This window comes from Falco punctatus (genome assembly GCF_963210335.1).
Source record: "Falco punctatus genome assembly, chromosome: 4".
Taxonomy (NCBI): Eukaryota; Metazoa; Chordata; class Aves; order Falconiformes; family Falconidae; genus Falco; species Falco punctatus.
The window spans coordinates 65,593,929-65,619,829 of NC_137583.1; the positions used below are offsets into that span (position 1 = coordinate 65,593,929).

A 25,901-nucleotide genomic window follows, 5' to 3' on the forward strand; every position below is an offset into this window, starting at 1 on the left:
TCTGATGCAGATATCACTGGAAGCCATTACTCCCAGGCTGTTGATACATTTGTCCCAGCAACAAAATGGAACTAGGACTGTTTCACCCTTCCAAGAGCTACTCATTCCTCACCCCATCCCTGAATTGGCTCCTCCCTCAGAATGGGACTATGCTTAAAACAAGTGAAGTTTTGCAGGTCATTTTGAAGTAATCAAACAAAAGAAAAAGTAGTCTGTAATTATGTTAATTAATTAGCCCATTTTGGGGAGAATTGATGGTACCAGAGAGTTTTCAGTAGCAGCAGAGGTGACAGATTAAGACAAAGAGGAAGCATTTGCAGAACAGGGGCAAATCAGCAGGGACATGGGATGCTGAGACAACTGCAGTGAGCACAAAACCAATGTCTCTATTCTGTACAATTAATACTAAATAGTAGTATAATAATATTTAAACCTAAATATTTTGTTAATTTTCCTTGAGGTTTGGGACTGAGATGTGAGAGGGAATTACTGTTTTGCAAGGTTAAATGATAACTGTGCTTTTGTTATTTGAAAATTCATTCTAATCCATAGTGGTTGGCGGGTTTCACCCCCAGATACTCCACAAGGACCTCTGGTACACTGCGTGATGTGTATCACATGCTGGATGTGTAGATGTAAACTTTGGTGGTCGAGGAATTAGAACATTTCTTGTAGACCTTCTGGGGGCAGGTTGGTACCTTTTGCATTTCTGATTCTGGCAAGATTGGCTGTGTCCAATGCTTTGCTGCTTTTGCTTTTTTTTTTTTTTTTCTTTTTTTCTTTTAATCAGTTTGAAAACCTGAGGTTTTGGTTGAAATCCATGAGATTGACTGCTGCAGAAAGATTTGTCAAGGATGACTTTCTTCCCTGATAGGCTGTAATTCTATTCCATGTGGCCGCCAGTTTGAGGCCATATGTGACAAACAGAAATGTCTGGTTAATGGGAGTTTTCTTATTGTATGTGATGTTTGCTAGAGAATGAGCCTAATTGTTTCTTACATTTCTTATGCCCTGACATGCAGGTAGCATTTATGCCCATCAGCTTTAGTGCTATTTAAGCCAAAGTACCAGTGTAAGTATACATTAAAAGTAGAAACTGAGGTTAATCATAATTTGTTTCCTTCAAAATTCATTTTTTCCTCCATTTCTACCCACTTGAAGTCAGTAGCTATCTAAAACATGTCTAAAACTGAGACCTTCACAGCTGTGCAAACTGTGCGGCAACCAATGGTTTAAGGTGGCCAGAAAGGAAAGCTACTTCAAGAATGGAAGCTTTTTTCAGGGTTAAAAAAAGTCATATTTAAAATTCTTTTGACCCTGCGTCATAGCATGAGCAGCTGTCACCACATCTGACTAGGAGCCTGAAGGATTAGAAGGAAAAAACTTTGTTCACTGCAGAAAGGAAAGTTCTTGCAGTGTTTTTAAGCCATTGTGTCTAATGGTGGGAGCTCTGCCTAATTCCTCCTCACCCTCCCTTGAGCTTTATGTCATCCCCAGCTCTCACCCGATTGACAAAATTTTCTGGCTTCATGGTTTTGTCACTTTTATGGAGGTACTTTTATTTTTCTAAAGTACCGCCTCCCAGCACTTATTTACAAAGCTCTAACGCTCTCCGCATTCAGAGCTCCGTTGAAGATTACAGCCCAGCCTTGGCTGGCCTGCCCTACCCTGCGCTGCATCACCTCTGCCCTGTGAGTGCCTGAGGGTCCCCCCTGGGTAACAGCAGGATGAAGAGGAACAACAACAAAAAAATAAATTTGCATTAATAGTCATAGGGCACAGAAAGTCCCTGGATTAAATATGTGGCATGTGTATCCTTTCAAAGGTGTTTTAAAATGTCATTCAGTAAAATGTATCAATAGAGGATGCATACTGCTATTAAAAGTATGTTTTGCATCGCAAAAGATAGCCATAACAGCTCAAGTAAATGGTTAAACCATTGTATAGCAGTAAGAAATACATGTATTGTTATGAAAAACATGTTAAAGCCAACTATCCACCTAGATTCAACCCTTATGCCTTTTTAAAGCGTGTAACAAGAGTAGCAATGGAACTCACTAGTTTTCAACTTCCAGAAGATAGAAAGTTAGAAGGGGAGAATAGTAAGTACATACAAGACGTGGGCACGTAGTGCTCTCCTAGTCAAGTCTTACAGAGTTGAGGTGGGCTCCCTGCCAGTGCGGAGGGGTAATTTATGCTGAGCGAAGTCTTCCAGGACAGAAGCACTAAATAATTGATCTGCTTATCCATCAGTGAACCGTCATGCTCCACTTCACCTGTCCGTGGCTGACTGGATTCACTGTAAAATGCGATGGCCAGAGCCAGCGAGCAGAGACCAGAGCGTCTGGGGGAGGTGGTGGCAGTGCCTGCCTCGACATGGGCGCACAGCGTAGCTGCCCTTGCTCCACCAGGTCTTTTCGACACAGCTTACGGGATCACAGTCACTAAAGGCAGGAAAGCTTTTTTGATATAGCAACAAATGTCCTACTTTTTCGTTTTAATGGCAAGCCAGAACAACTCCTTATTTAACAATCAAGATGTAACTATTGTGTAACGAACCAATTGGCAAGTTTGCTTAAGCACCTCACTTCCATCTACGTGGGCCTTTAAGGGTTTTTTGCAGTTTTATTTAAACTTTGAAGGAGGTCTTGTGCTGCTGTCCAAGCAGCAGCCAGCCTGTCAAAGCAGCAGGCAGCAGTTGAACTTGGGCTGGCAAGGCCAGGCAAGCAATTTTCCTGCTGTTGGCGTGTTCAACAGCATCGTTCCACGGGGTCTGCTTCTGGAATGTGCAAAGATGACAGTGCATAGTCACCGCTGGAGAGTGTATCTGTAACATGGATGGAAGGGCACAGCTGGTGCTTGCCTGGGTCCCTGTCAAATATGTTGGTGAGGGAGTGGCAGTGAAAAGCAAGTTTCACACGGAAGATTTGTTTCAGGGAGTCCATACGTGTCTGCAGCACTTTCTTTAGGAAAACAGTTGTAACCACCTGCACTCACAGCAGATTGTCTTAATATCAGATTGCTATAGGTTTTGCATATTTATTTTAACATGTTGTTAAAATAAATATGTGCATTGTTCTCCAGGATTAATGAAAAGGATTATGCTGAGATAGATAGGGATCAGTACCAAGTATTCTTGTATGTGAGGGTGATACGGGGCTGGCAGGCAGCAACACTGGGCACCAGAGCTACCTCCCCGCCCTCCCTTCGGCTATGTCTTTCGGAGAAGCTGTGTCTTCATATTGAGACAAATAACTCAAGGTAGAACCTAACAGAGATGCTTTAGTGTACCTGGGGTCACTGGAGCTGGTCACCTTGGATTTGCATTGGTATTTTGTAAGAGAAGTGGTATCTTGCTAGGAAAGCAGGAGTTCTTAGCTGTGAAGGCAAAGCGTGGGAGTGATTATGCAGCACAATAATTACTTGGCATTTAATTATTTTAATTCAAGAAAATGTGCTCTCTGGACATACCTACTCAGACTTTTTTGTAAACTGTAGTAAGCTGCCAGCTGCATTTGAAGATCTGATCCTTCAGAGCAAGTCTCTCAGAGCAAGTGTCTCCCAAGAGCTGGGCAGGTCATTACAAAATTGTGAGGTTACAGATACATAAAAAAATCCCCAACAAACCAAAACCCAAAAATTTATGCTTACTGTATCTGTGACTAATTTGATTCCCATAACCATGTCCTGGGGCAGGCTCTTGGGATTTTTACCGGTGGGTAATCCGTTCCTCCTCAGTGCGGCACTTTTATCCTCATCTGCAAATGTTGGTGAACTAACTTTGGGGGGGGGGGGGGGAACCTACAGCAGTGCACAGAAGCCATATCATTTAAAATTACATATTTTAGTGTCTTTGGGGAATTTTCAAGCAGATTCATTCAAGAATAAGTAGGAAAGACAAAATACATTCCCTACTTGTGAAGTTATTGGATTTGCTATTCACAAATTTATCACTGTATAGCTACCAGGTATATCTAATGTGGTATAGACGCTCAATGGGTTGTCCCAAGACACTGTAGAAATGACTTAATGATTCTTCATTGTAAACAAACATCAGAAAAAAAAGAGATACTAGAGAAGGAAATACAGACAGTTTGGATTAGAGTTGAAATGAGGTCAATTAATGGAAAGAAAGAAACCGTAAGACTACAAATTTTTGCTCAGTTGAGCTAAGTGAAAGAACCAGAAGTAGAAATGTTTGTCTGTGTCACTGGTTTTTACATGATAAATGTACATATGTCATCTGGCAGTGACATGTAAAGGAGTGGGGTGGGTGGGGAGGGAATTTCAGCAGCAGGAGGCAGAGTCAGGCAGCTGCTGTAGCTGGGCAGGGAAGAAGAATAGTGCAGAACTTGGAGAATAATGTGAGTTTTTTGAAGGGTGGCTTTTACCCAAGAGTTGCTCATCTGGAAGAAGGGCCTATGGGATTAATATGTCTGTGCTGCTGCTTTATGGAGGTAAAAAACCCTGAAGCCCAACAGTCATTAACCACTAGGTTTTTATATATGTGAAACTGAGAAATGTGTCAGCTCTGGTGGAGTTCTCCAAATTTACACTAATGTTGCTGTGCTTGCAGAGTGGATGCGTACCTGTCTAAACTTACATGAACTAATCAAGAATTTTTTTCCAGATTGTATCAATTGGTGATGCTTTTACTGTTATATGGAATATTGGGTTTTATTTCCCAGTGGGGGAATTTTTCCTGATTTCTTTAGCAGTTCATTCAGTGCATAGTCAACATTCAGGTTCTTAGTTTTTCCTTTTATTGGAAAAGTGATACAAGCTACACATATTTGAGAAGCTATTTTTCATTTATGGAAACAAAATCTAAAAATATGTTCTCTGGAAGACACTAGGAATGAAACAACAGGAGGTGGTTCCTTTTCACAGCCTTGGTGCGCCTCCCCCCAGTCCCCTGGTCAACACAGACTTCAGTTGCCTTCTTTCTGTGCTGACAGCATTTATTTTGTTTTGTTCTGGCATTTCTGGTGCCTTTTTTGCTTTTCCCAGAACATTTCCACAAAGCCATAACCCTCATCACTCTCCTACAGCCTTCCTCAGCCTCACCTACATCATTAAATTTCCAACCAGTGCAACACCTGCCTGAGGTAGCAGCTTTTCTCATTTTGGCTAGTTTGTTCCTAAAAGGCACTTAGCAACGTATTTTTATCCTGAATGAAGATTGCTACACTGCCCAAGCTGTCCTTCAGTCACGTTTCTTTAAACCTTCACAAAATTAACAAAAAGTTGGGATTTTTTTAAGGTGTTCCTGAGCAATGTTTTGGTCAGTGATCATCAGGTACTCTGTGTTTAGCAGAAAAGATGCAGCTGAGGGTACATGCAACCCCAAACCCTCCCTGGTGGGGTCCCTTAGGCAATACCTTCCCCTGCCATGCAGCCTGCTGTGCTTACGGTGCTGGAGAGCCGGCTCTGGGCAGAGGGGAGCGGGGTGGCAGAAAGCAGCTCTGGCAAACCCCCCATCAGTGGCTGGATGCTCAGTCCCAGCCTCATTTGCCTGGGCTGACACAGCATCCACCGAAGCTATTTTTGTTGCTTTTAAAGAAGTAGTGCTGGGGCTCGTTGGTCTGCTCCGGGTTCTTCCCAGATTCAGCTGTTGCTACCAGTTGCAAGAACGTGGGGAATATCATAAAGACACAATCCTGTCCAATTCAAAGGAATTTTCTGGTGGAAAAAACAGTTTTTCTGTCTTCACCCCTAAGGACCTTGCCATGCGTTTGATCACGTGCCAGCAGAAGCTCTCTGTTGTGCGGTTGTGAAATGGATGTGTGGAATCTTGGACTGTTTTGGAAGTGCATGGCTGCACAGCAAAAACTAGAGGCAAAACATGCAACTTTACAGGAAAAACAAGAAAAGTACTAATAAAAGGGAGGAACACAGAAAATCTAGAGATGAAGGAAGATTTTTGTGTGTCTTGAAATTCATCAGAGTACGATTTACAGCAAACAGTGCATTAAGGCTAACAAATAATAACAACAGAGGGGAAATTAGGTTTACTGTCTAATACAGAGGGAAAAAAATACCTTTCAGAAGGACTGAAAGTGAGATGGGATATTAAAAGTCTGATGGAAATCTTTTCCTGATATTAAAATCTGCAAAGGAGGAACCCTTTTTAAGAAAGCCCATTTGCTGACATAGAAAATGGGCAGTAGAGAAGGCAACGATGCATAAGAAACACTAAGAAAGAAACCCCGGCTGGCTGAAGAAACCACTCAACTGTCTATACCGAGAAAGGTGTACGTATTCTCCAGTAGAAATACATCCCTGCAGAGAGGTAGGGCTTGCCATTAGGCTCAGAAGAGGTTTAGTTTCAGTCTGATTTAAAAACTTCTATATACAACAAATCGTTTATGTTCGATAAGGGTCTATCGGAGGTTTTATAATGTGTGTGCAATGTTATAAAAGTTTAGACAGAGTCAGCTCAGGAGGCAGGAGCTGCTTCATGTTTTCATTTCTCTATTTAGGAGATAATTTCAGTATCTTTTTTTTGTGGAATAGGAAGGCAGTTCCTCACAATCATATATCTGATCACAGCAAAATTCGTATTTTATGTTCCAAAAGCCAGATAGTGTTGAAAAGGTAAAGTCTGTAGTAAATCTTCAAGGTTTAAAGAGCTCAGACTTTTTCACAGAGCAACAGGAAGGAATAACATGATAAAAATACAAACAAAAATTTTACAAGAAAAGCGAAATTGACAGGGAGACTTAGCAGAAGATGTAGTCCTTGAAATGCATTTATCTGAGGCTCACTAGATTTTAAGCCCTTCAGCTTCTTTCTAGAGTCATCCTCCTCTGAAATGGCTCAGGAAAGCAGATGGGCAGAGGCTGGGATCAGCTCCAGGAAGGCTCTGGCCCCACCGGGATTATCTCTGGGCTTCCTCAGTCCTGCAGAGGAGCCAGAGATGTCCCTTAATCCCACCCTGCAGAGGGGATACAGCAGGAACATCATGGTGTGCTGTGAAAACCTCTCTGGGGTGGTGGCAGGAAGGGTACCAGTGGCTCTGTGTGGGCAGACAGCGGTGCGCAGCTGCATCACCTGCCACTGAGGCTTTTGGGTAAATCGGGGACAGTGGCAGTAGCTAGAGCCAGAGGGACTCAGGCTCCATGAAGGGATAACGTCTCAGTGGGGGAAGAGGGCTTGAGCAGCCAGATGCCAGCTGGAGCCATGGGGATGAAGGAGGGGGCACAGAGTGTCCCCCTCACCCCGAGACCTGAGCCCTGCACCGCAGTAGCTGTTCTGGTAACACCGAGCATTTGTCACAGCATCTGGTGGCAGAGAGCCTGTCACCGCTTCGTGTGCTTGCTGGCTGTTAGCTGACAGTGTTGCTCCTACACAGAAAACCAAGGGGTTTGGAAAATTGGAATTGTAATTCCACTTTACTATAGCTCTTCTAATTACTCAGATCTGCAGTAAGCCAGCGCATTCCTAGAAATGTGCCATCACAAACAAACACATGGTTATAACCTGGCCCAATTCCTCTGTTTGTTTTCCTTGATGAGATTGACAATATTTTCTTGAATGAGAGACAACCTTATCTCCACAGGCTAAACTTCAGCACTCCGAGACATAAACAGAAGCTTTATCAAAGGACTGAATAAAAATCAGCCAAGGATTTTACCTCCTGGGCCCTGGAGCAGAAGGTCACTGGGCTGATACTCGCACAAAATGCCTATATGCAGTGCTAGCTGTGAGGTTTGCATGTATAAATAATACAGTAACTGTGACTATGCCCTGAGGACCTTTCTTCTACAGTTTTCCCAGTGTTTTATGAACACTAATCTAGACTCTTAATCAAGTTGCTTTGATGGGCTAAAGAAAATAAGTCCAACAACGCAGAGTTTGGTGATGAGAATGACAGCGGATGAGCTAATTCAGAACAGTCTGAAGTTTTTACTCTGCATTGGAAGGTCCTTTTTATCCTCTAGCACTGTGAGATCTGGAAACATGGAAATATGTAATTTCACATCAGTCAGATAAATATTTAATGTGGTGCTGGAAGCTGGGAAGAAATGCCATGTGGAGATTCACAGTAAAATATTCTCTCTTCTGTAGTCTTTCCCCAAAACATCTGTTACTACTTTTGGAGTTAACGATAGCGAGCTGGATGGATATTGGTTCTTGAAACAGTATGGCTGGTTTTATGTTCTTATACATATGTATAGGCTTAGTCTTGCTTGTTACAGCAGTATATTTCCAAGGTGCTTGTGACTTAAAAAATGAAGAACAAGCAAAATGTGTGGGTTGGGGCATGAGCATCTAGCATAAAAGTGCGATTTAAATGTTAACAGAAAGGATGTGTGGAACACAATACTGAATAAAACTGGGTGGTCAAAAGTGCTTTTTGACCATGAAATATTTTGTTATTTATTGCATTTGAATTTAGTTGGTATTGTGTTGTTATCTTGTAGCCTGGGCCACACCACTTGCAGGTTCCTGGTATTAACCTGGTAAACAAGTATTCTGATTGCAATACAGATTTTGAGATGGTCCTCCTGGGAACAGAATTGTACCCCAAATTAGTTTTGAGTTAGACAGTTTAGAACTAATAACATTTTCAGATTTTCAGTGAAGGAAGCATACCAAATCACAGCCATTGATGAAATTCAGCTGATGAGAAAGATGCTCAGTTTAGATGAGTTCTAAATACAGAAACATGAATAACTGTCAGCATGTACCATTATCTGTAATATTTTTTATGGTAGTTCCATAAATTTATATTACTTTATTAAAGCAAAAATGTGAATTTATGTTATGGCTTGCCTGTAAGTGTGGTGACCACTTTTTCAGAATTTTCTGTGTGCTGTTTATTTCCCCAGGCAAAAAAAGGTAAGGAGGGCAGAATTTATCTGCAGTGATATCACTCAACACATACATTAAACCATTTCCTGCAATACAATATAGCTGATTTTTTTTTCCCCACAAAGCTGATTTATTTGGTCCTGGCAAGCTCGTCTCTAGGAAGGATGTCCTGTAGGAATTTGGCTCATGGTTACTGTCGATCCTTTGATACCTGCTGCTGGAGTCAGGGAGAGGGAGCAGAGATTGGAGGTGCCCTCCCAGGATGCTGCTCCCAAGCACCTTTGGGGTTGATAGCAGCGTCAGGCACGCCCAGAGCCAAAGGAAAAGGGCCGTTCAGAAAATTACCTTGAGATTAGAGTTGACAGAGAAGTGATGCTCGTGCCACCTTTCCAATTTCTGACTTGCACTCTCCGGTTGTGCTGCGCCCAGCAGGCTGGCCAGCTGTTACGCTTTGGGAAAAGCATTGTTACAAGTCGAGGCAGGTTAGTTTAGGCAACACTCGCTTTAAGAAGTCGTTGCCTTCAGACGCCCCTGCACACGCCTACTTTTTTTTGTCCGTAGGTAATTATATGTACATTAGATTATCCTGAATCCTAATTATGACATAAATTTAATAAATTTGAATGAACTCGTGTGTGCATATTCTATTTGGAAATGGTTATTTTTTAAAAAAGTGTAAAAACAGGCCTGAGAGAGGCTGATTTCACTGATAACTTATTTCTACAGTTCTCTCTTTCAGCCACCTGTTGTGTCTTCGTGTAACACTTCTGGGGTAGGAGCTGGTTCTATTGAGTTTGGAAGGCTCCCAGTGCAGCGGGGTGGCTAACCCTGAGCTGCAGGCAGCAATGCCTGCAGAGCAGGAGGCAGCTGAGGGAAGGACTGGGAGGAAAGCAGGGCACTTTATGAACCCTCCCTGTCTTGTGTGCCAGCCGTGCCCAAGGCGCCCAGGACCTCCCTATATCACCTCTTCTCATTTTTCCTGCCCGAATAGCCCCCCCCAAATGAGAGAGACACTATGGTACTGCATATTAGCCACAACATGTTGGTTGGTGTAATGTCATGGAAGAGGTTATCCTGTTCTTACTGATAATGGAAGAATATTCCCTATCTTCCCTTTAGTTCACACTGAGAAAGAGGCATTTTTCAATCTAATAAATGAAAAGGCAGCGATCTTGGAGCTAACAACTCTTAAAATACAGCTCCAGCTCTGCCAGTGACTCACTCTGTGCCCCTAGATACCCCCGAGACTTCAGCTTCCTCCTCTGTCAAGAGGGGAGATGAATACTTACTTGTGTGTAACTGCAGTGATGATGCAAGACTTAATTAGCTATGTTTGTTGAGAGCTCTGAAAATGTGGGAATGTCACTGCTCTTGATCGTCTTGAATAGCTGACGGCTTGGCTTGTCAGTGTGTTACTGCTGGGCCCCCTCATCAGAAGTCAATGGGACACGTGGAACCTCCTGGGTTTGTTTCCCTGCCTCGGCTGGCCCCGGTGCACAGCTGAAGCTTGGTTGAGGCTTTAGATGTCTAGGTAGGTGGACAGAAACTCGGTGGTTTCAGAAGGGAGGGTCATATCCCACCTGCTCCTGGGTATGCTGGTTCCAGGTTTCCTCTGGGGCCACGTTAGAGAAGGTGCTACGAGTGGCTGCCTCCTTAGCCTCAGGTTACATCTGCCTGCTCTACAACTACATTTTCTCATCTTCTGTTTTGTTAACACGACAGCTCATTGGTGGAAGCTATTAAGAAATTATGGATCCTCTGGCAGGACTCCGGCAGCAGCTGTACCAGCAGAGCGGTGCTTAAACTTATAAAAACAAATCAGCGAGGAATGCCATCAGAGGAGAAAATCTTCCATGCCAGTGACCAGGATCTTTCAAAATATGAGTTTTTCAAACCTTTTTTTTTAAAAAAAAAATGAGGCTGCTCACCCTATACCTGTGGGTGCGGCTCACTGTGAGCTCTCTCTTCCCTGGGCTTGGGCAACCCTTGGGGAAAACCCTTGCTCAGGGCTGGAGGGGTAGGCAGGCTGCTGAAGGAGGAGGCTTCCATGAGCTTGTCCTACCATGCTGCAGTCAAGTTTTGTACACTCAGGCTTTAAAATGGTTCTTGCTGAACTATCAGGCCCAAACACAGCCCGTTCTTCCTTTGGATGTTCAGGAAGGAAGGAGCTAGAAACGTGAGTTTTGGATACAGACCTCAGCATTTTTTCATACCTCCATTAAATGAGAGTTTATTTACCAATTTTATAAGCTCCTATTTCACATAGCCTATGCATTTCACATGTGTCCCGTGCAGTATGTATATGCACTTCATACATTGCCCACAGCTTTAGTGTTCATTAGTTCAAGGTTAAAGTCAGGCTCATTTGCAGAACAGGTGGAGTAAGTCTGTGGGAGCTACGGAGGCTTTCAATAGGTTTAAGTTTGTGGTCCGTGGACCTCTGAGGTGCTGCCACCAAGAAGCAGCAAGTGAAAAAAGCTGCTTATTGTCAATAGGCTTCAAAATTTTATGGAAGCATCAAAAGACCCATTGATACTTTTTTAAGGGTGTACACACTGAATAGGACTGAAACCACTAAACACAAGTTACTCTTAAGAAAGGTAAATGAACTGTGGGTATCGCACTATCAAGCACAGATGGTCATCAAAGAGAAACACCCAAGCAAGATGAAACAGTTACAACCTAAAATTAATCTTTCTGTAGTTAAGCTCATGCAATTTTGTGGTCATTGAATTACAGAATAGAAAGAAATGAGGAAAATGCCTGGGGACAAAGTACAATTTTGGTGATAAGTGATTTGGGAATAATAAAAAAAAGAAAAAAGTTTAGTGTGCCCACCTAAATATAGGTTGAGAAAATTAAATTTATTGCCTATTACATACATTTTGACAAAGTTAAAAGTACATATGCATAATTAACTGTCTTGGAGGTTTTATTTAAGTGACAATAATGAGACCTGCTATTTTGTAGCTTTCCTTTTAAGTTGTATCAGCGTGTCTGTACTTGAAAAATGTTAATAGTTTAGTTGAAAAATCTTGCTATGATTGGCCAACTTTTTATAAGCTGAAATCTGATATCCAGTTTGAACATCTAGATAAATATTAACCACACTCAGGCAGTAAATCAATGTGGGGTGTTTTTTGGTCTTTTTTTTTTTGGTTGGGTTCCCCCCACCCCACCCCGCCCTCTTTTACTAGCCTGCCGCAAGTAAGTCACTCAACCCTTCCTCCCCATCTCTAAAATGTCCCTTCCTTCACAAAACAGACTTTATATGGTGACCTGGTGATTCCTCCGAGGCGCAGCGCTATGTGGCATGTACGAACGTCCATCTCCCAGCCGCTGTGAAAGAGCAGAATAGGTTTTCTTTCACAGAACAAACCATCATTACCCGATTTTATTTTTACAGGACTGCACCACCATTGCTCCTTCCCCTCCTGCCTCTTCTCCCTCCTCCCCAGCAAGCCACCATTTATCTGTACTTTTCTCAAAATGAACTTTCCATCTCCACCTTCCCCATATCACCTCAATACTCTCAGGCTGACCCCCCCTTCTCCCCAAGCTCAGTCGCAGGCTGCAGTTGTGGTGGGCGGTCGTATTATTTCAAGCTCCTCAAGCTGGAAAACTTTGCCAGAGTGAATCACTTTGCTTTCTTATTACTGCAGTTAGAAGCAAGCCGAAACTTGCCATTTGCAAGGTAACTTTCATTTTGTTCCCCACATTGTTTCTTTGCCCTTGGCTGCCAGAGCTGAGGGGTTTTTTTTCTCTTCTGCCAGCTCTGCTTGGATCCAAAAACAGGCTGAGTGAAGTAGTTACTCGTCTTTTAAACAAAGCTGAAAGCTGCCTGAATTTGGGTTACTGTTTAGCTTATTTACTGTTTGCACAGTTATCTATATTTTAAACTTGCTGGACTCTTCTGGTTGACATGAACAGTCAAGTTCAGTGCTGTGGGTTATTCCACGGTCTGATGAGAAACTGGTGATGAAATCAGGTGTGTCTGTGGCACGGTCCAGTTTATTTATAATCAAAGCCTTGTTTTCCATTAGTATAGGGTAGATCTTAAGCAGCAGCAGTTTCTCAGATCTAAATCCTATTTCAGGCTCACTCAAGCCTACTTGTGAGGATTTTTCTCAGGGCCATACATTTTTATGATCTATCGCTTGTTCTCTCAGCTTCGTGAACTTCCCATCCCTGTTAGACACATCCAACATCACAAAGTAATACTAAGGAAACTAATCCTTTTGCACAGGTCTCTGGTTTGGGTGGTGGCATATGTAATGGAAGCTGCTGGTCACAAAGTGGAGTTGCAGCTCCTCTTTGTATTCAGCCCGCTTGATTAGAGATATTAATGTGGTCAGATGGGAAATCATTGCAATGCCAGGGACAGGTGGGAGCAGGCAGGTAGGGGGGACAAGTGGAGTCCAAAATCTATGTCCATGTTGCTTTTGGCAGAAGAGTTGTGGCCAGAGAGACAGATGTCAAAAGGAAGAAGAAAACTGGTCAGATCAGCCTCAGAGATCACTGTTGTTCTCTGGGTTGCGGGAGAAAAAGGAGATAGCTGAAGTAATAGAATGGCATTTTGGGCAGGCAGGCATTCTGTGGTGTTTTCTCAAGGGCAGCTGTGCTTTACGAGGCCTCTTTCATCATCAGGTGAGAATAAAACAGTGAAAAGCTTCTATAAAATGACTGTTGAGAAAGTCTGTGCTGGTGGAAGTTGAAGCGTGGACGGGATTAGGCAGCTCCGGGAACAAAGCGCTGGAGTCCAGAGGAACGTCTGCCCCCAGGGAGGGCAGGACTGCCTGGATGCATTAGTTGCTCCCTGGTAGGAGTGTAATCCTCAGAGCAGATATTCAAATATGAATATAAGCCTAAGCCTCGTGACTTGGTGACAGTGAGCCAAATTTTCCTGCAGTGTGAAGGCACATTGGGCTCACAACGGATCCATTCTGTTCCACTGCAGACACCAAAGCTCAGCTGGAAATGTTGTATTACTACGCAACCTCTCTTACACCCTTTTTCAGTCAAGGGTCTTGGACTGAAGGCTTTGTCCTGGGCATACCTTTGCTGAAAATGACCACCAGCGTTGACTGCTATGACTGATGAAACCGGTAGCTCTGAAATGTCTTAAATTTCACATAAGAAAAGCTTTGACTGACAATCCCAAATAGAGGCAACAGCTGGGTCTTGTTTGACCCAGCTACAGAGCACAATAACAATATATTCTCCTTCTGCCCTTAAGTAAAGCCCACAGAGTTCAACAAAATAAAAATATACTGCATTTCATGTATCTGTTTTAGTATTTCACCACAATTGTTAAAATGCTGTGGGGCAAGCTAAGAAAAAAAGAAGTTTTTTAATAACTGTCATGTCTCCAGTTAGTAAGATAACACAATATGCATATTTTCCTAAGCATTTCCAGAATCCGTAAATACTAGAAAATGTGGATTTGTCTCCGAGGAAGTACAGCACAGGATCATTCAGAGCTGAGTGTGTTTGTGCAGTGCTCTCCAATAATAAATTAATGTCATCCCTGGTTTGATGCGTAAGAAAGCTTGTTAATTTGCTTAGTTGCGGTACCAAAGATATATTGAATAATTTTGCATACATGAAAGTGCTGACTCCACAGCAGAATAGACAGACACCAGCAAAATGACGCTGTTAATCCTTCTGCCTATACAGTACCTGTTCTGTGAAGCCAAAACTAGTCATTAGTACTGCAAAACAAGTGTTGCTAATGATTATTAAATCAAAACTCCCCTGTCAAACCAGCAATGGTGTTTTACACTGAGTTAGTGTGGGTATAAAGCACTACACAAGCGAAATCTAGAAGAACATCTCCCATGTCTGATAAGTCTGGCACCTTTTACCGTCACTAAAATTACCTCCAGCCTCCCACGCGCTAAGATGGTGCTTTACAATTAGTTCCACTAGTGCAGGTGAGAAGTCTCCTGATGATGTTGACAGCTGCAGCCACATTGATCTTTTAGTATTTACAGACAAAGGTCTAATCCTGCCTGCTCCCACCTGTGCAGCCTCAGGGAAAGCCCTCGCTCAGCCCATGTGTCCGGATATTCAGTTTCACGTCCCTTCTGTGGGCAGTGTGATTAGAGGGGATCTTTACCTTTTCTTTAGTGGCTGAAGAAATTTGAGGCCATGGAGGATTGTGGCTTGCTGCAGGGATGGATATTTCTTAGCTCTGGTGATTAGCTGCAAGGAACATTGTGAAAGGAGAAAACTGCCAAAGGAGAAAAAGGCTGCACAGAAAAAGATGAACAGAAAGAGAAATCATGGTAGGGGTGGGGAAACAGAGAGGCAATATTAGCAAAAAGAACCTCCTTCAAAGGCTTTATATACATAACTCATCAGTGTGCATCTCCCTCAGTTGGGCCTGTGTTTGTGTTTGCATTAGGGATGGTAAGATTATTTTAGTAAGCAGCTGTGAATTATTGAAGATATCATGGATCAGTATACGCAAAGAGGAAATGCAAAAATAGAAGAAGAAAGGAATATCAATATTACATAAGCAATTCAGAAAATCTGAAAAAAAAAAGTCAAAGGGAATTGGTGACATTAAGATCCGATGAAACAGAGAAACATGCAACTAGAAAAGTTAGAAAAAATCATCATATCCTAAAAGCTTGAAACGTTAAAAAATGCAGGAAAGTATATACATTGTAGAATATTTAAGAATGCAAGAAGGTGCTGTGAATATGAAGCTGTCCTGCAAAGACTGTCAGAATATATATATAATACTTTAATGATGAACTGCAGTCACCACAAGAGAAGAACAAGTTCAGATAATTGCTATGTGCAAAACAGAGTGCCTGGAAGTACAGAAGAATGGCAAGATTACACATAGTAGTTGTTTCTTGTCTGAAAAAAACCCCAGCCCTTAACTAGGTGCATCAGCAGAAAAGTCTGAACAAAGATGGAGAGGATGGGATCAAATTGAAATTTCTCAGAAAAAATCACTCCCTGCACACAGCTTTCTGGTAAGGCTGTTTATTTACTAGGCTGCCAAAACGATTCTGGCCAAGCAGCGGGTCTTGTGGCAGACATGTAAGTCAAAGCAAATATTAGGAGGTTAAGTACTAACATAAATCACATAATGTATGAGCAGTCACATTGGCTGTCTTTCCCTTAACAAATTAACCAGTTTGCTGTGAATTTTAATGCTTATGGGACTGAGCTAAATATATTCAAGGTGGGGTTTTTTGTTTTGTTTAAAATATCAAATTATATGGTAAATCTGTACCATACACTTTTTTCAGTTTTTTGGCACCTCCCAGGTGTCACCACCACAAGTAACAATCTCAGTGTGTGAAAATATGCAGAGATAGTTCCTTTCTGAGATGAGTACACTGTAAAAAACTTAAGCTACTTGCAGAACGCTGCTAATATAAAAAACAATAAGAAATTGTCCACATGCTTTGCCTCCAGTTATTCACTCAGAAAAAAATAAAGCAAACCTCAGAGAACAGGTGAAGGCAGAGGTCAAGAACACGCTAATAAAATACGCTAAAAAACCCTAGCAGATCTAAACCAGGCTGAGATCTACAGATACTAAGTGGTGAGTATTTAGTGTTTCAGAAAGTTTGGATAGGTAGAATTGGACAGATGACTCTCAAGTATTGGTAACACCTTCTGTTTTGCCCAAACCGTGCAGTTTAAAGCTGTGTGAAAAGCTCCAGCTGGAACAGAGCCCCCGTCTGTGTAATGGCTCCCCATACCTCTGAAACGAACAGGGCTAAACAGCCGGGCTAAATATCAAAGCTATTAATCTCGGAATACAAAAACAGACAGCCCTCGCAGATAGGAGGGTGACTCACGGAACAGGCAGCCCAAAGCTGTAACCGGTGACCACTGCTTGTTCTGCTAGGGACAAGGACAGCTCAGCAACATGAAAAGCAGCTCTTGAACTACTACAGTTTATCAGCCAGTATTTTAAAGTACGTTGGCCATTTCAGGTTGCCTTCGGACAATGTGATCTAAACTGCAGTGATTCAGAGTGTGTCATCTGGCCGTTTGCAGCATGAGGCCAGCAACCTCCAGGAGCGAGGTGGAGAAAACCCCCAGGCAGGGTAAACTGTTTCTCTCCAGCTTTAATGTACTGGTGTCCATTGTAGCTGCACTTTGCAACAATAAGAGCTGGAAAACGTGGAACTCGCATCCCTTCTCAGTGGTTTTAGACTTTAAGATCTATTTCAGGTGGGAAAAGTATAGACACAGCAGCATCCAGTGCAGTCTGGTTTCAAGCGGTGAGCTGGAGTAGGTATTGGATTCTGTAAGAAAAAAAAATTGAAAACTTCAGCAGCATATTGATAAATCTTGCAAGGAAGAAAATGCATTTGCAAAACCATGTGTCAGAGGAATCACCCCTATCTACTATATTATCAGTTTAACAGGTTAAGAATAAACTGTATTCCTTCATAGAAAATGGTTGTTTGACCCTGGTAGATTTTAATTATCGAACTCTTGCAACAGCCTATACGTAATTAAACTCCTTGTTGGCTTCCCTGGATTTCAGGTGAGGCTGTGCATTTGTAATTTCTGTGGTGTCGGAAAGACAGCCAATTTTTCAGTCCTTGAAAGTGGTTATAGTTTCTTGGGTATAATGCACTTGCATACCAATATTCCATGCTTTATTTCCACTGTCTTTCTGTATTAAGCAATATCCTGTACTAGTGATTTACTGCACTTCAAGTCATCAACTTGAGACATAATTTAAGTTCAAAATAACTTATTAGTAAGAAGTGTTGTGGTTTGTTTTTTGTTTTTGTTTTTGTTTTCTTTTTTCAAAACAGAAAATAAACTGTAGAAAATATTACTGAGGCATATATGATGCGCATTTACCTCCATATGAGGGAATAGCTATTAAACTCAGGATAAAATGAAAACCTAGAACAGATGCCATGATGGATGTAACTGCAGTGTCGGCTGGATTACCATGGAGCTGCAGTGTGAACTTCTGGCAAATTAGAAGACTCCTGTGTTGGCAATTCCATGGCAGCAGGAAGATCGGTAGAGCTAATGTTGTCTGTCTGATCTATCTGTTTTGGTTTGGGTGCGTGAGTTAATCTGCTCTCAAATCCAAACACAGCCCCTGTGGAAGGCAGCCGGACCCATGCTTAGGTGTGGTACTGAAGAAGATCGTGCTGTAATTTTAACATGTGAGAAATCCTGCTTTTTAAATACACTGCTAAGTGTTTCCTTGAGTACTGGAATGTCAGTTGCTGAAGGGCCTGTGTAGAGGATGCCTTTTTTGTTCAGTGAAACAAGATGAGACCTGAGTGAAGGCTTTTTTTGGCACCGAGTGGTGGCTCTCAGGCTGCTCTGCTGTTGCTCTCCACAGAGACACTCCTGTGGCATGCTGTAGCCCATGCATCAGCATAGTCAACAACAGAATAAAAACCAAAAAGTTATCTGACCAAACGATTCTGCTGCCACTGATTTCAGCTTTCCTTGCCTGCTGCACTTCGATGGGGTTGATGTCCTACTTGTGCTATGGCTAGTTATTCGGCTTTGTATTGGAGAAGACAACTTGGTATCGATTACAGATTTTAAATCTTTGCAGACGAACTTAAGCTACTGGGCTGCTTCTGTGAAGAATTAAAAGATCCTTACACTGTAAAACACTGAAGTGAATTTTGGAAAACTTGCTCATTTACTGTCATCATCTTTTCAGTCTTGAATAAAATAGATTACTGGTGGTATGTAACAATCTGTCATGTATTTTAGCTCATGGGGATTCTCCTATTTCATTTGAGTCTTCTTTTTACTGATTTCAGCAGCTGCAAATACTTTTAAGGAAGACAAGAGGAAGGGAAGGCAATAAAAGGATGTGAGATGAAAGGAGAAGTGGGATTGGGTATGGAAAAGAAAAGACAGTAGAGGAAGAGGAGAAAGGAGACTGAGGTTCATGAAAGGAAAATGGGAGAAAGCAAAGTGAAGCAGATCATGTGTCATTTCTCTCCGACTCTTTTTTTTATTTCATCTTCTCTAAGTAAGCCAAGAATGATCTTAAAAGCAGTGTCCAAATTTCAGCTGTCTGCTTTTGCCCTATTCCTCTTTAAAGGGAGCTACAGATGCTTGAGTCTGGTCATAGTGCATACCTGGAATTTTTCTGAAGTTGTCAGAGAGTAGTTCTGCAGCAGCAGTGAAGGTGACCATGTGTATCCTGGTCACACTCCCTACAAGGAAGCATGTAATTCATTCCCTGCCCGTCCTTCATGCTTTGACACTTGTCTACTGGTCTGTGCACTTGGAAAAGGCTTTCTGCAGGTGCTATGGGACTTTGCTCGGGAGCAAACATTTCTGCAGGAGCGATAGTGTGTGTTTTCTGCATGAGTAGCAGCAGAGGTGCATTTAACTCCATGTGTAACAGAGATGGACATGTTCCAAATGCACGCCTGTATTTATATCCCCCTAAATTGCTGTGCAAATTGGAAAGTCTCTGCTGCAATATCCTTACCTCATGCAGTCGTCCCTGTTACCATTGACACAAGGAGAAGCTGAGCAGAAGATGTATTTCCCTTCATGCTTTATCAATAATTTCCTGCAATCGAGACAACTTGCTATTGAAAGCCATGATACTATCCCATTCCCTTTCAGCCCAACAAGGATGGGAACAGGGAGAGAAATTGAACAGGGATCCCTAAAGAGGAACACCAGCTGAGAAATATGTTTATCAACCACATGAATAGTTCGTATGGTGGAATATATGTACTATCATCTTTTGATGGGCCTTTTGACTAACATACCCTGTGGGTCTTCCTCTTCATGTCACAGGAAGGTATTTTTTCAGGAATGCTCATCAATAGATAAAACCTGATTGTGGCAAATAATTTGGCATAGCTTCTCTTCAGCAAATGGGTTCCTCTGACGGTATCTGAATTAGTTCCAGCTCTGGCAAGTACTTGTCAAACAGAGCCCGGTATACTGTAGCTCTGTGTTAATACTGTTTATTCATCATTTGAGTAGAGTAGATAAGGCCTTAGGGCCTGATCCAAAGCCCACAGAAGCCAGTGAAAAGGCTCCACAAGCCTTTTCAGTTGCTGGAATCCTGTACTCTGTGTTTCAGAGTTTGGAAATCTGTGCCAGGGACTTCATCAATAACGTAAAGGCTGGAAGAAAAGCAAAAAGCAAACTTCTGGACAGGCAGAAAGAAGGAAAGGAGGATGAAAACATCCAATAAATTCTCAGCAGAGGCAAAATGTCTCCAAGTAGCTTTTGTAGACGAAGGTTGACAAAGACCTCTGATATTTTTAGGAAAGCATTAAGTTTCTCAAATCCTTCAGGCAAAATTTAAACAAACATCCTAGGGTCTTAAAAACATTTATTCTACAAGTACCCTGTAGTTCAGTCTTCTGTAAATTAACAACATTCACCTTGATTTCTTGTGGTGGTCATGAATCCCTCAAGTTCTACTATTTTTACAGTTTTTAATGCTAGTTTATGGTAATTGAAAAGTTGCTAAGAACTCAATTTTACTAATGTTACGTTTATATGTTTGTGTTCAATATTATAGAGCTAGGCAGCAATGACCCCTCTACTTAGATTATCTAGTCATTATTTTTTCATTATCATAGTTGTTGTTGGGAAGCTCTGGTGACCGAATGTCTAGAGCTGCCCTTTGAAATTGGTCAGGAATAAAATTCAAAATCTGTAAAAGTTCTTTTGCTTTGTCCTGTGAAATTCTGTTGGGATTTTCTGGTATCAGCTGCTAACATTCACTGTTCTCTTTCTTCCTTTTTCTTCCCTTTGGAAAGCTTGCTGAAGCTCTAACTGATGGTGGACTGTGGGGATAACTGGTCTCACATCCCAAAAGCAGACACATTGCTCCCACTAGCATGGCTGGAGTCTGCAGAAGAGCTTCAGTGAGTGGAAGGGCATGAGAGAAGGTGGCAGATCATTCATCTCCTAGCACGATCCCTGTGGTGGCTCCTGAGCACCGTGGGGAACCGAGCTGCAGACTCTCCATGGCCCTAAGGGCAAACAAAGAATGGCCAGCTCCAACATCTGACTTAGATACATGTTTTGCAGTATGGGGACATTCAGAACTTTACCTGTATCATTATGCAAATATAATTCCATTCAGCCCATAGCACAAATACAGTATGTGGTATGAGAGTTGGGGCTGCGTAAAGCTAGTTGTGTGAATGTTTTCCTTACGATAATTCATAGCTCCGGGTATAGGTCCATAGCACTCAGCATGCACAAAGACTGTTCGGGCATCTTCTGGCAATGCCCCTTCTGTGCCCTGGACAACCCCAGTATCTTCTTTCTTTCCATATAGGTCATGGTTTTCACTTTGTAGACCTCTAACGATTCTGCTTCCTTTCCTGTGGATTATTTCCAAACACCCACACCACAGAGTGACTCGATATGCTAGCTTGGGCCTTCCCAATTGTCAGCACAACAAAGCCATTACTTGATATATCTTAGAGAAAGCATGCCCATTTAAACAGTTTGATGACAGCTGAAAACCACAGAGAATTATTAAGAAAACTATTAAAAATCCTTGAAGAGAATTCTTTTAAAAAGTAGAGTTTCTAAAATTCTTCTTTAAAAAGACCAGTATAGATAGAGACAAAAAAAGTAGTAAATTCACCTATAAACATTCTTTAATCCTAACCACCTTTTTGTTACCTGAAGTTGCTTCAGGCACAGGCTGGAGCCCCTGGAAGGGTCAACAGTCTTGTGGCTTTTCCTCGCAATCGTGGATTCTTCTTTACTACAATTTCTTCCTTCTATAATACCACAAAGAAAGCTCTTCTTTTCTTCCCGAACTTTGTGTGTCTGCTTCTCCCAAGTCTGACATTAGCACCTGCATGATTCTGTAATTACTTTTTAATGATTTGAGGACTTTCCATTCCCCAAATCCCAGCCTCTTTTGAGAAGCTGTAGAAAATAATTTTTTATTCAGCCTCATTTTTTTTCCAGGGCAGAGCTAGCCACAATTACTTAATAAGCTTTAATGATTGTCTCATTCATAAAACAAGATGTTAGGAACCATTGCCTTGCTCCTTTTTGGAGGTACCAGCAGTATGTACTAGAAAAATCACAAAATACAACGGCAGAGAAGTCAATCAACTCCTATAGCTAAAAAGTTACCCTCAGGAAGACCTCAAATAGTCACAGGCATGTTTAATTTGGTAAAATTAGCAACTCAGAGTAAAATGTAAATGATTCAGAACTTTGTCAGATTTGTGAAGGTATGGAAAACAGCACGTAGGTACCTTAAATCATCAAAACCTGGTAGTGTTTGGTATATTCACTAAGTATTTTTTACAAATGGCACTTTGTACTCATATCAGGTGCCAGAGTTTAATTTTTTTTGTCTGCTTCATATAACTTAGCTACCCTTTTATTATTTTGTAAAAAACTTTGACTTCTATATGATTTTAATAACTTTTTTTTTTACTTTAATTCTTTGAGGAACACTATTACTCTTCAGTTTGACACTGGTCTTTCCACAGTTCTGAATTAATTCTACTTGGCTTAAGGAAACATCTATCTTTAAAATTCTGTGAACTTTAAACATACTGTACACTGAATCAGTGTTTTCTTGTCAGACCAGGGTGAGCACATAGAGAATTATTACAGAAAAAAACTTTGATATAGAGTATAAAAGCAGGATAAACTGTGAAATAGCTCTGGGAATCAGCAGCATTCCACTGCCTGAATATTTTTAACATTCAGATAAAAATGACTTTGGTGATCTTCACTGAGTTGCAGGATTCTCAGTCCTTGAGTCCTTGCACGTTTGCAGCGGGATTTCAACCCGGTGGCTATTTTTAACAGAAGTTGAATATTAATCAGTAGTAATAGGTAGCTCTGATTCTTTCCATCCATCTCCTTCCTGCCAGACAGATAACTGCCTTTTCATGGAAATCTTCCAACAACGTACCAGTTAATAATGAATCGTCAGGTTCTATGGGGTATTAGCCGAGAAAAACTCAACATCCAGAACTGTATATATGCCACCCATATTGCAACATGGTGTCCTCACATTAAGTACCTGGAAAGCAGTTGTAATTTTTGTAAACTAGCATCTCTTGCCAATTTTTCTCCTGATTAGTATAATCCTTTTCTCATAATCTCTTATAATAATGTTTTGTACTTCTTTTACCTTGCATAATCAGACCTTGGACTATCTCACAGCCTTGTTATTTTGTCAAAGCTCATTCTTCCTTCTAAGACATCAACAAATGCTGTACTGGATAAATGTATTCAAAATGTTTCCACAGTATGTATGTATCACGCGTGCGTGTGTGTGTCTGTGTGTGCGTGTGTATGTCTGTATCTCTGTCTGTTGTCTAAGTTTTGGCCTTCTATCAGATCCCAGGATAAACTTGTTTTCTTTGTACTTCACTACTGAAGTTTCCTGTTTTACACGTTTAATAGAAAAACTATCAATATTTCTTTCTAAACTGTTTTACCTTTTTTTTTTTTTTTTTTTTTTTTTCCCAGGAGACTGTTAGAACAGCTGGGAATACTGCCAAGAAGCTTACTAAAGACAGTAAAAGCAGGAATTAAATCACAGAAAAACATGAAAAACCTGTGGCTGTGTCTAAGCAGTGAAATAATTACTGTCGACCAGCAACTGTATCTAATACTAAGCTTTATAGCAGTGTGGTAAAGTTCCTGATATGCAACATTATGTTTTAGCTGCTAAACATAAAGGACAGCTGAAGTATAATGTTGAACAATACAAAGTCTATGCCACTGTAAAACTGCTTGTTAAAGACACTCTTGGAAGAGTCTCTATTGACTTCACGTTTTTACATCTGTTTCTGCAAGTTTCTCAGGTCATGTATATTAAACCAAGGATTTATATCTCTTTCATCCTCTCGGTATGTTTCCAGTGGCTCTTATGATCACCTAAAAAGTACAGAAACAGCAACTTAATGGAAATTTTCAACATCTTCCATTAATAGATTTGGTGAGCTATAACCATAAAAATGTGGAGTGTGCTCAGTTGTCTCAGTCATGAGCTGTAAACTGTTTACTCCAGTTTTATTTCATGTCTGTCTTTCTGAACTCCTGTCTTTATTCTACACAAGTGAATACTGGGGATATGATAAACATTATAACATGGCAGGTGTGCTTGTTCCCTGTTTACTGTTTCTCATAGAGAATTCAGATCCTCATCTATATTATTAGTTCAGGCAACTCAGGTGGGTAATGGCAATAAAATTAACATCTAAGCTTAGAATTATCTGTAGGTCAACAGATGGACCATTTGATCTTATAAGTGCCCCAAAGCTTTCCAAAATGCAATTAGTAGGAAAAGTTCCATGGACTTGAATTAAATTGGACCAGATACACATGGGAGCAAACCAATATAAACTGACTCCATTTACTTCCCTAGAAACTGCTAACTGGGATGCAAAGGTTTAGGGATGCCATTCTCACCTTACCCTGGACTAAACTAGGCAAAAATTTCACCTTTGATGTTTTCAGAATAGAATTAATTCTGCTGCTTAACTGTGTATCTGCTACACAGTTTTGCCATTTGTACCAGTTTTGAAGTTTTTATTTATTACAACTATTGCTATGAGACCAAGAGCGGGCAGCCAGCGAGACAGCTGCTGGGCAGGGAGCACCGGAGGACACGTGTCCAGGAGCCCTGTGCAGCAGTAGAAGGATGTTAATGTTATGTGCTGCAAATCTGCCTTCAACTTCATGTCTCTAGTACTGTATGGAAGTTCAGAAAAAAAGAAAAAAAAAAAAAAAAGAAAGCTTTTTCCCCTGCCTTCTTGTCCTCTGAACTCTGCCTTCACTCTGTAGTTAATCTGAATTGCTTCATCACTTATTTCTACCCCAGAGAAGTATGCTGGCAGGCCAGATGAACGTCCGGCCAACTGTGCAACTCCGTTGTCCTCAGCAAAATCCCTGCAAAACATGAGTGATATCTGTAAAACCCTTTGACATCTGATGGCTTTGGGCAGCAGATTGCTCAGCGGTTCCATTGATGCGGGTGTTACTGATGCCGCACCCGTTTTTGCTGTGCGGGTTCTGTTACGTTAGCAGACACCCGAAGGACCACGAAGACCGTCTGACTTGGCCTGTGCCCGGCGGCCCTCGCCAGACGCCGGCAGGGGCAGCGGGAACCCTCCGCTGGCCGCTGCGCCCGTTCGCTGCCGGCCTCCCCCGCGCCCCCCGGACTGAGGAAGCGGGGCAGCAGGCAGCGCCCGCCCGCCCCCGAGGGCGCCACCGGGGCCAGGGCCGCGGGGTCTTCGGGGCTCCCGGCGCTGGTTCGGCCTCGGCCCTGCCGTCCCGGGCCCCGGCAGGGTAGAGCGAGGCGGACGCCGCCGCACACCCCCGGGGCTCGGTCCGGGCACCCCCGCCCCACTCCGCTCCGCCCCAGCGCCGGGGCGGGCCGTGCCGCCGCCGCGTATCGAGCCCCGGCCGCCGGGCCCGCTCCCCGCCCGGCACCGCCGGCGCCCCCCGCCCCGGCCGCGCTGCCCAGCGCCCCGCGGAGCCGGCCGGCTGCCCCCGCCCCGCTGCACCGCCCCACGCCTCCGGAGCGGGGAGGCAGCACCGCCACCGCCCCGCCCGCCGCCGCTGCGCGCCGGGGCAGGCGCCGAGCAGGTGGCCGCAGGGCAGCGGGCAGCGCCGCGGCATGTGAGCGGCCCCCGGCTCGCCGCTCGGCCGCGCTCCCTCGGCACGGCAGCACCGGCCGCGCCGCCCTCCCCTCGCCGCGCCGGCCGCGGAGCCAGCGCGCCTGCAGCGGCAGCTCGGCGGCGGCCGGGGGCTGAGCGCCGCGCCCCGCCGGGGGGCGGCCGTGGCGGAGGGCGGAGAGGGGGAGGAGGAGGCGGAGGAGGAAGGCTGCGCGGGGCCGGAGGGACGCGGGAGCCCCCCCGGCCGCGCAGGATGAAAGTCACCGTGTGCTTCGGGAGGACGCGGGTGGTCGTGCCCTGCGGGGACGGGAACATGAAAGTTTTCAGCCTGATCCAGCAAGCGGTGACCCGGTACAAGAAGGCGATCGCCAAGGTGAGGGGCGCGGGGAGCGGCGCCCGCGATCAATATGGCGCTTCCCGGAGCGGAGAGGGAAGCGAGGGGGAAAGTCCGGGCTGCCCCGC

At 43.1% G+C, this 25,901-nt stretch overlaps 1 protein-coding gene across 16 annotated transcripts in view; it reads left to right on the top strand.

Annotated features, from left to right (window-relative positions):
• The first annotated feature begins 1,109 nt into the window (after positions 1 to 1,109).
• PARD3 (par-3 family cell polarity regulator) overlaps positions 1,110 to 25,901 on the top strand; it is a 481,499-nt gene continuing 456,707 nt past the window's right edge. For 8 of the 16 annotated variants that reach the window (XM_080384290.1, XM_080384279.1, XM_080384291.1 and 5 more), the window contains exon 1: positions 25,026 to 25,812. In XM_080384290.1, coding sequence (XP_080240416.1) covers positions 25,693 to 25,812 — 120 coding nt within the window. In that variant the 5' untranslated portion in view covers positions 25,026 to 25,692. Of the gene's footprint in view, positions 25,813 to 25,901 lie in introns of all 16 variants that reach the window. The other 8 variants (XM_080384287.1, XM_080384292.1, XM_080384280.1 and 5 more) reach the window with 4 other exon arrangements.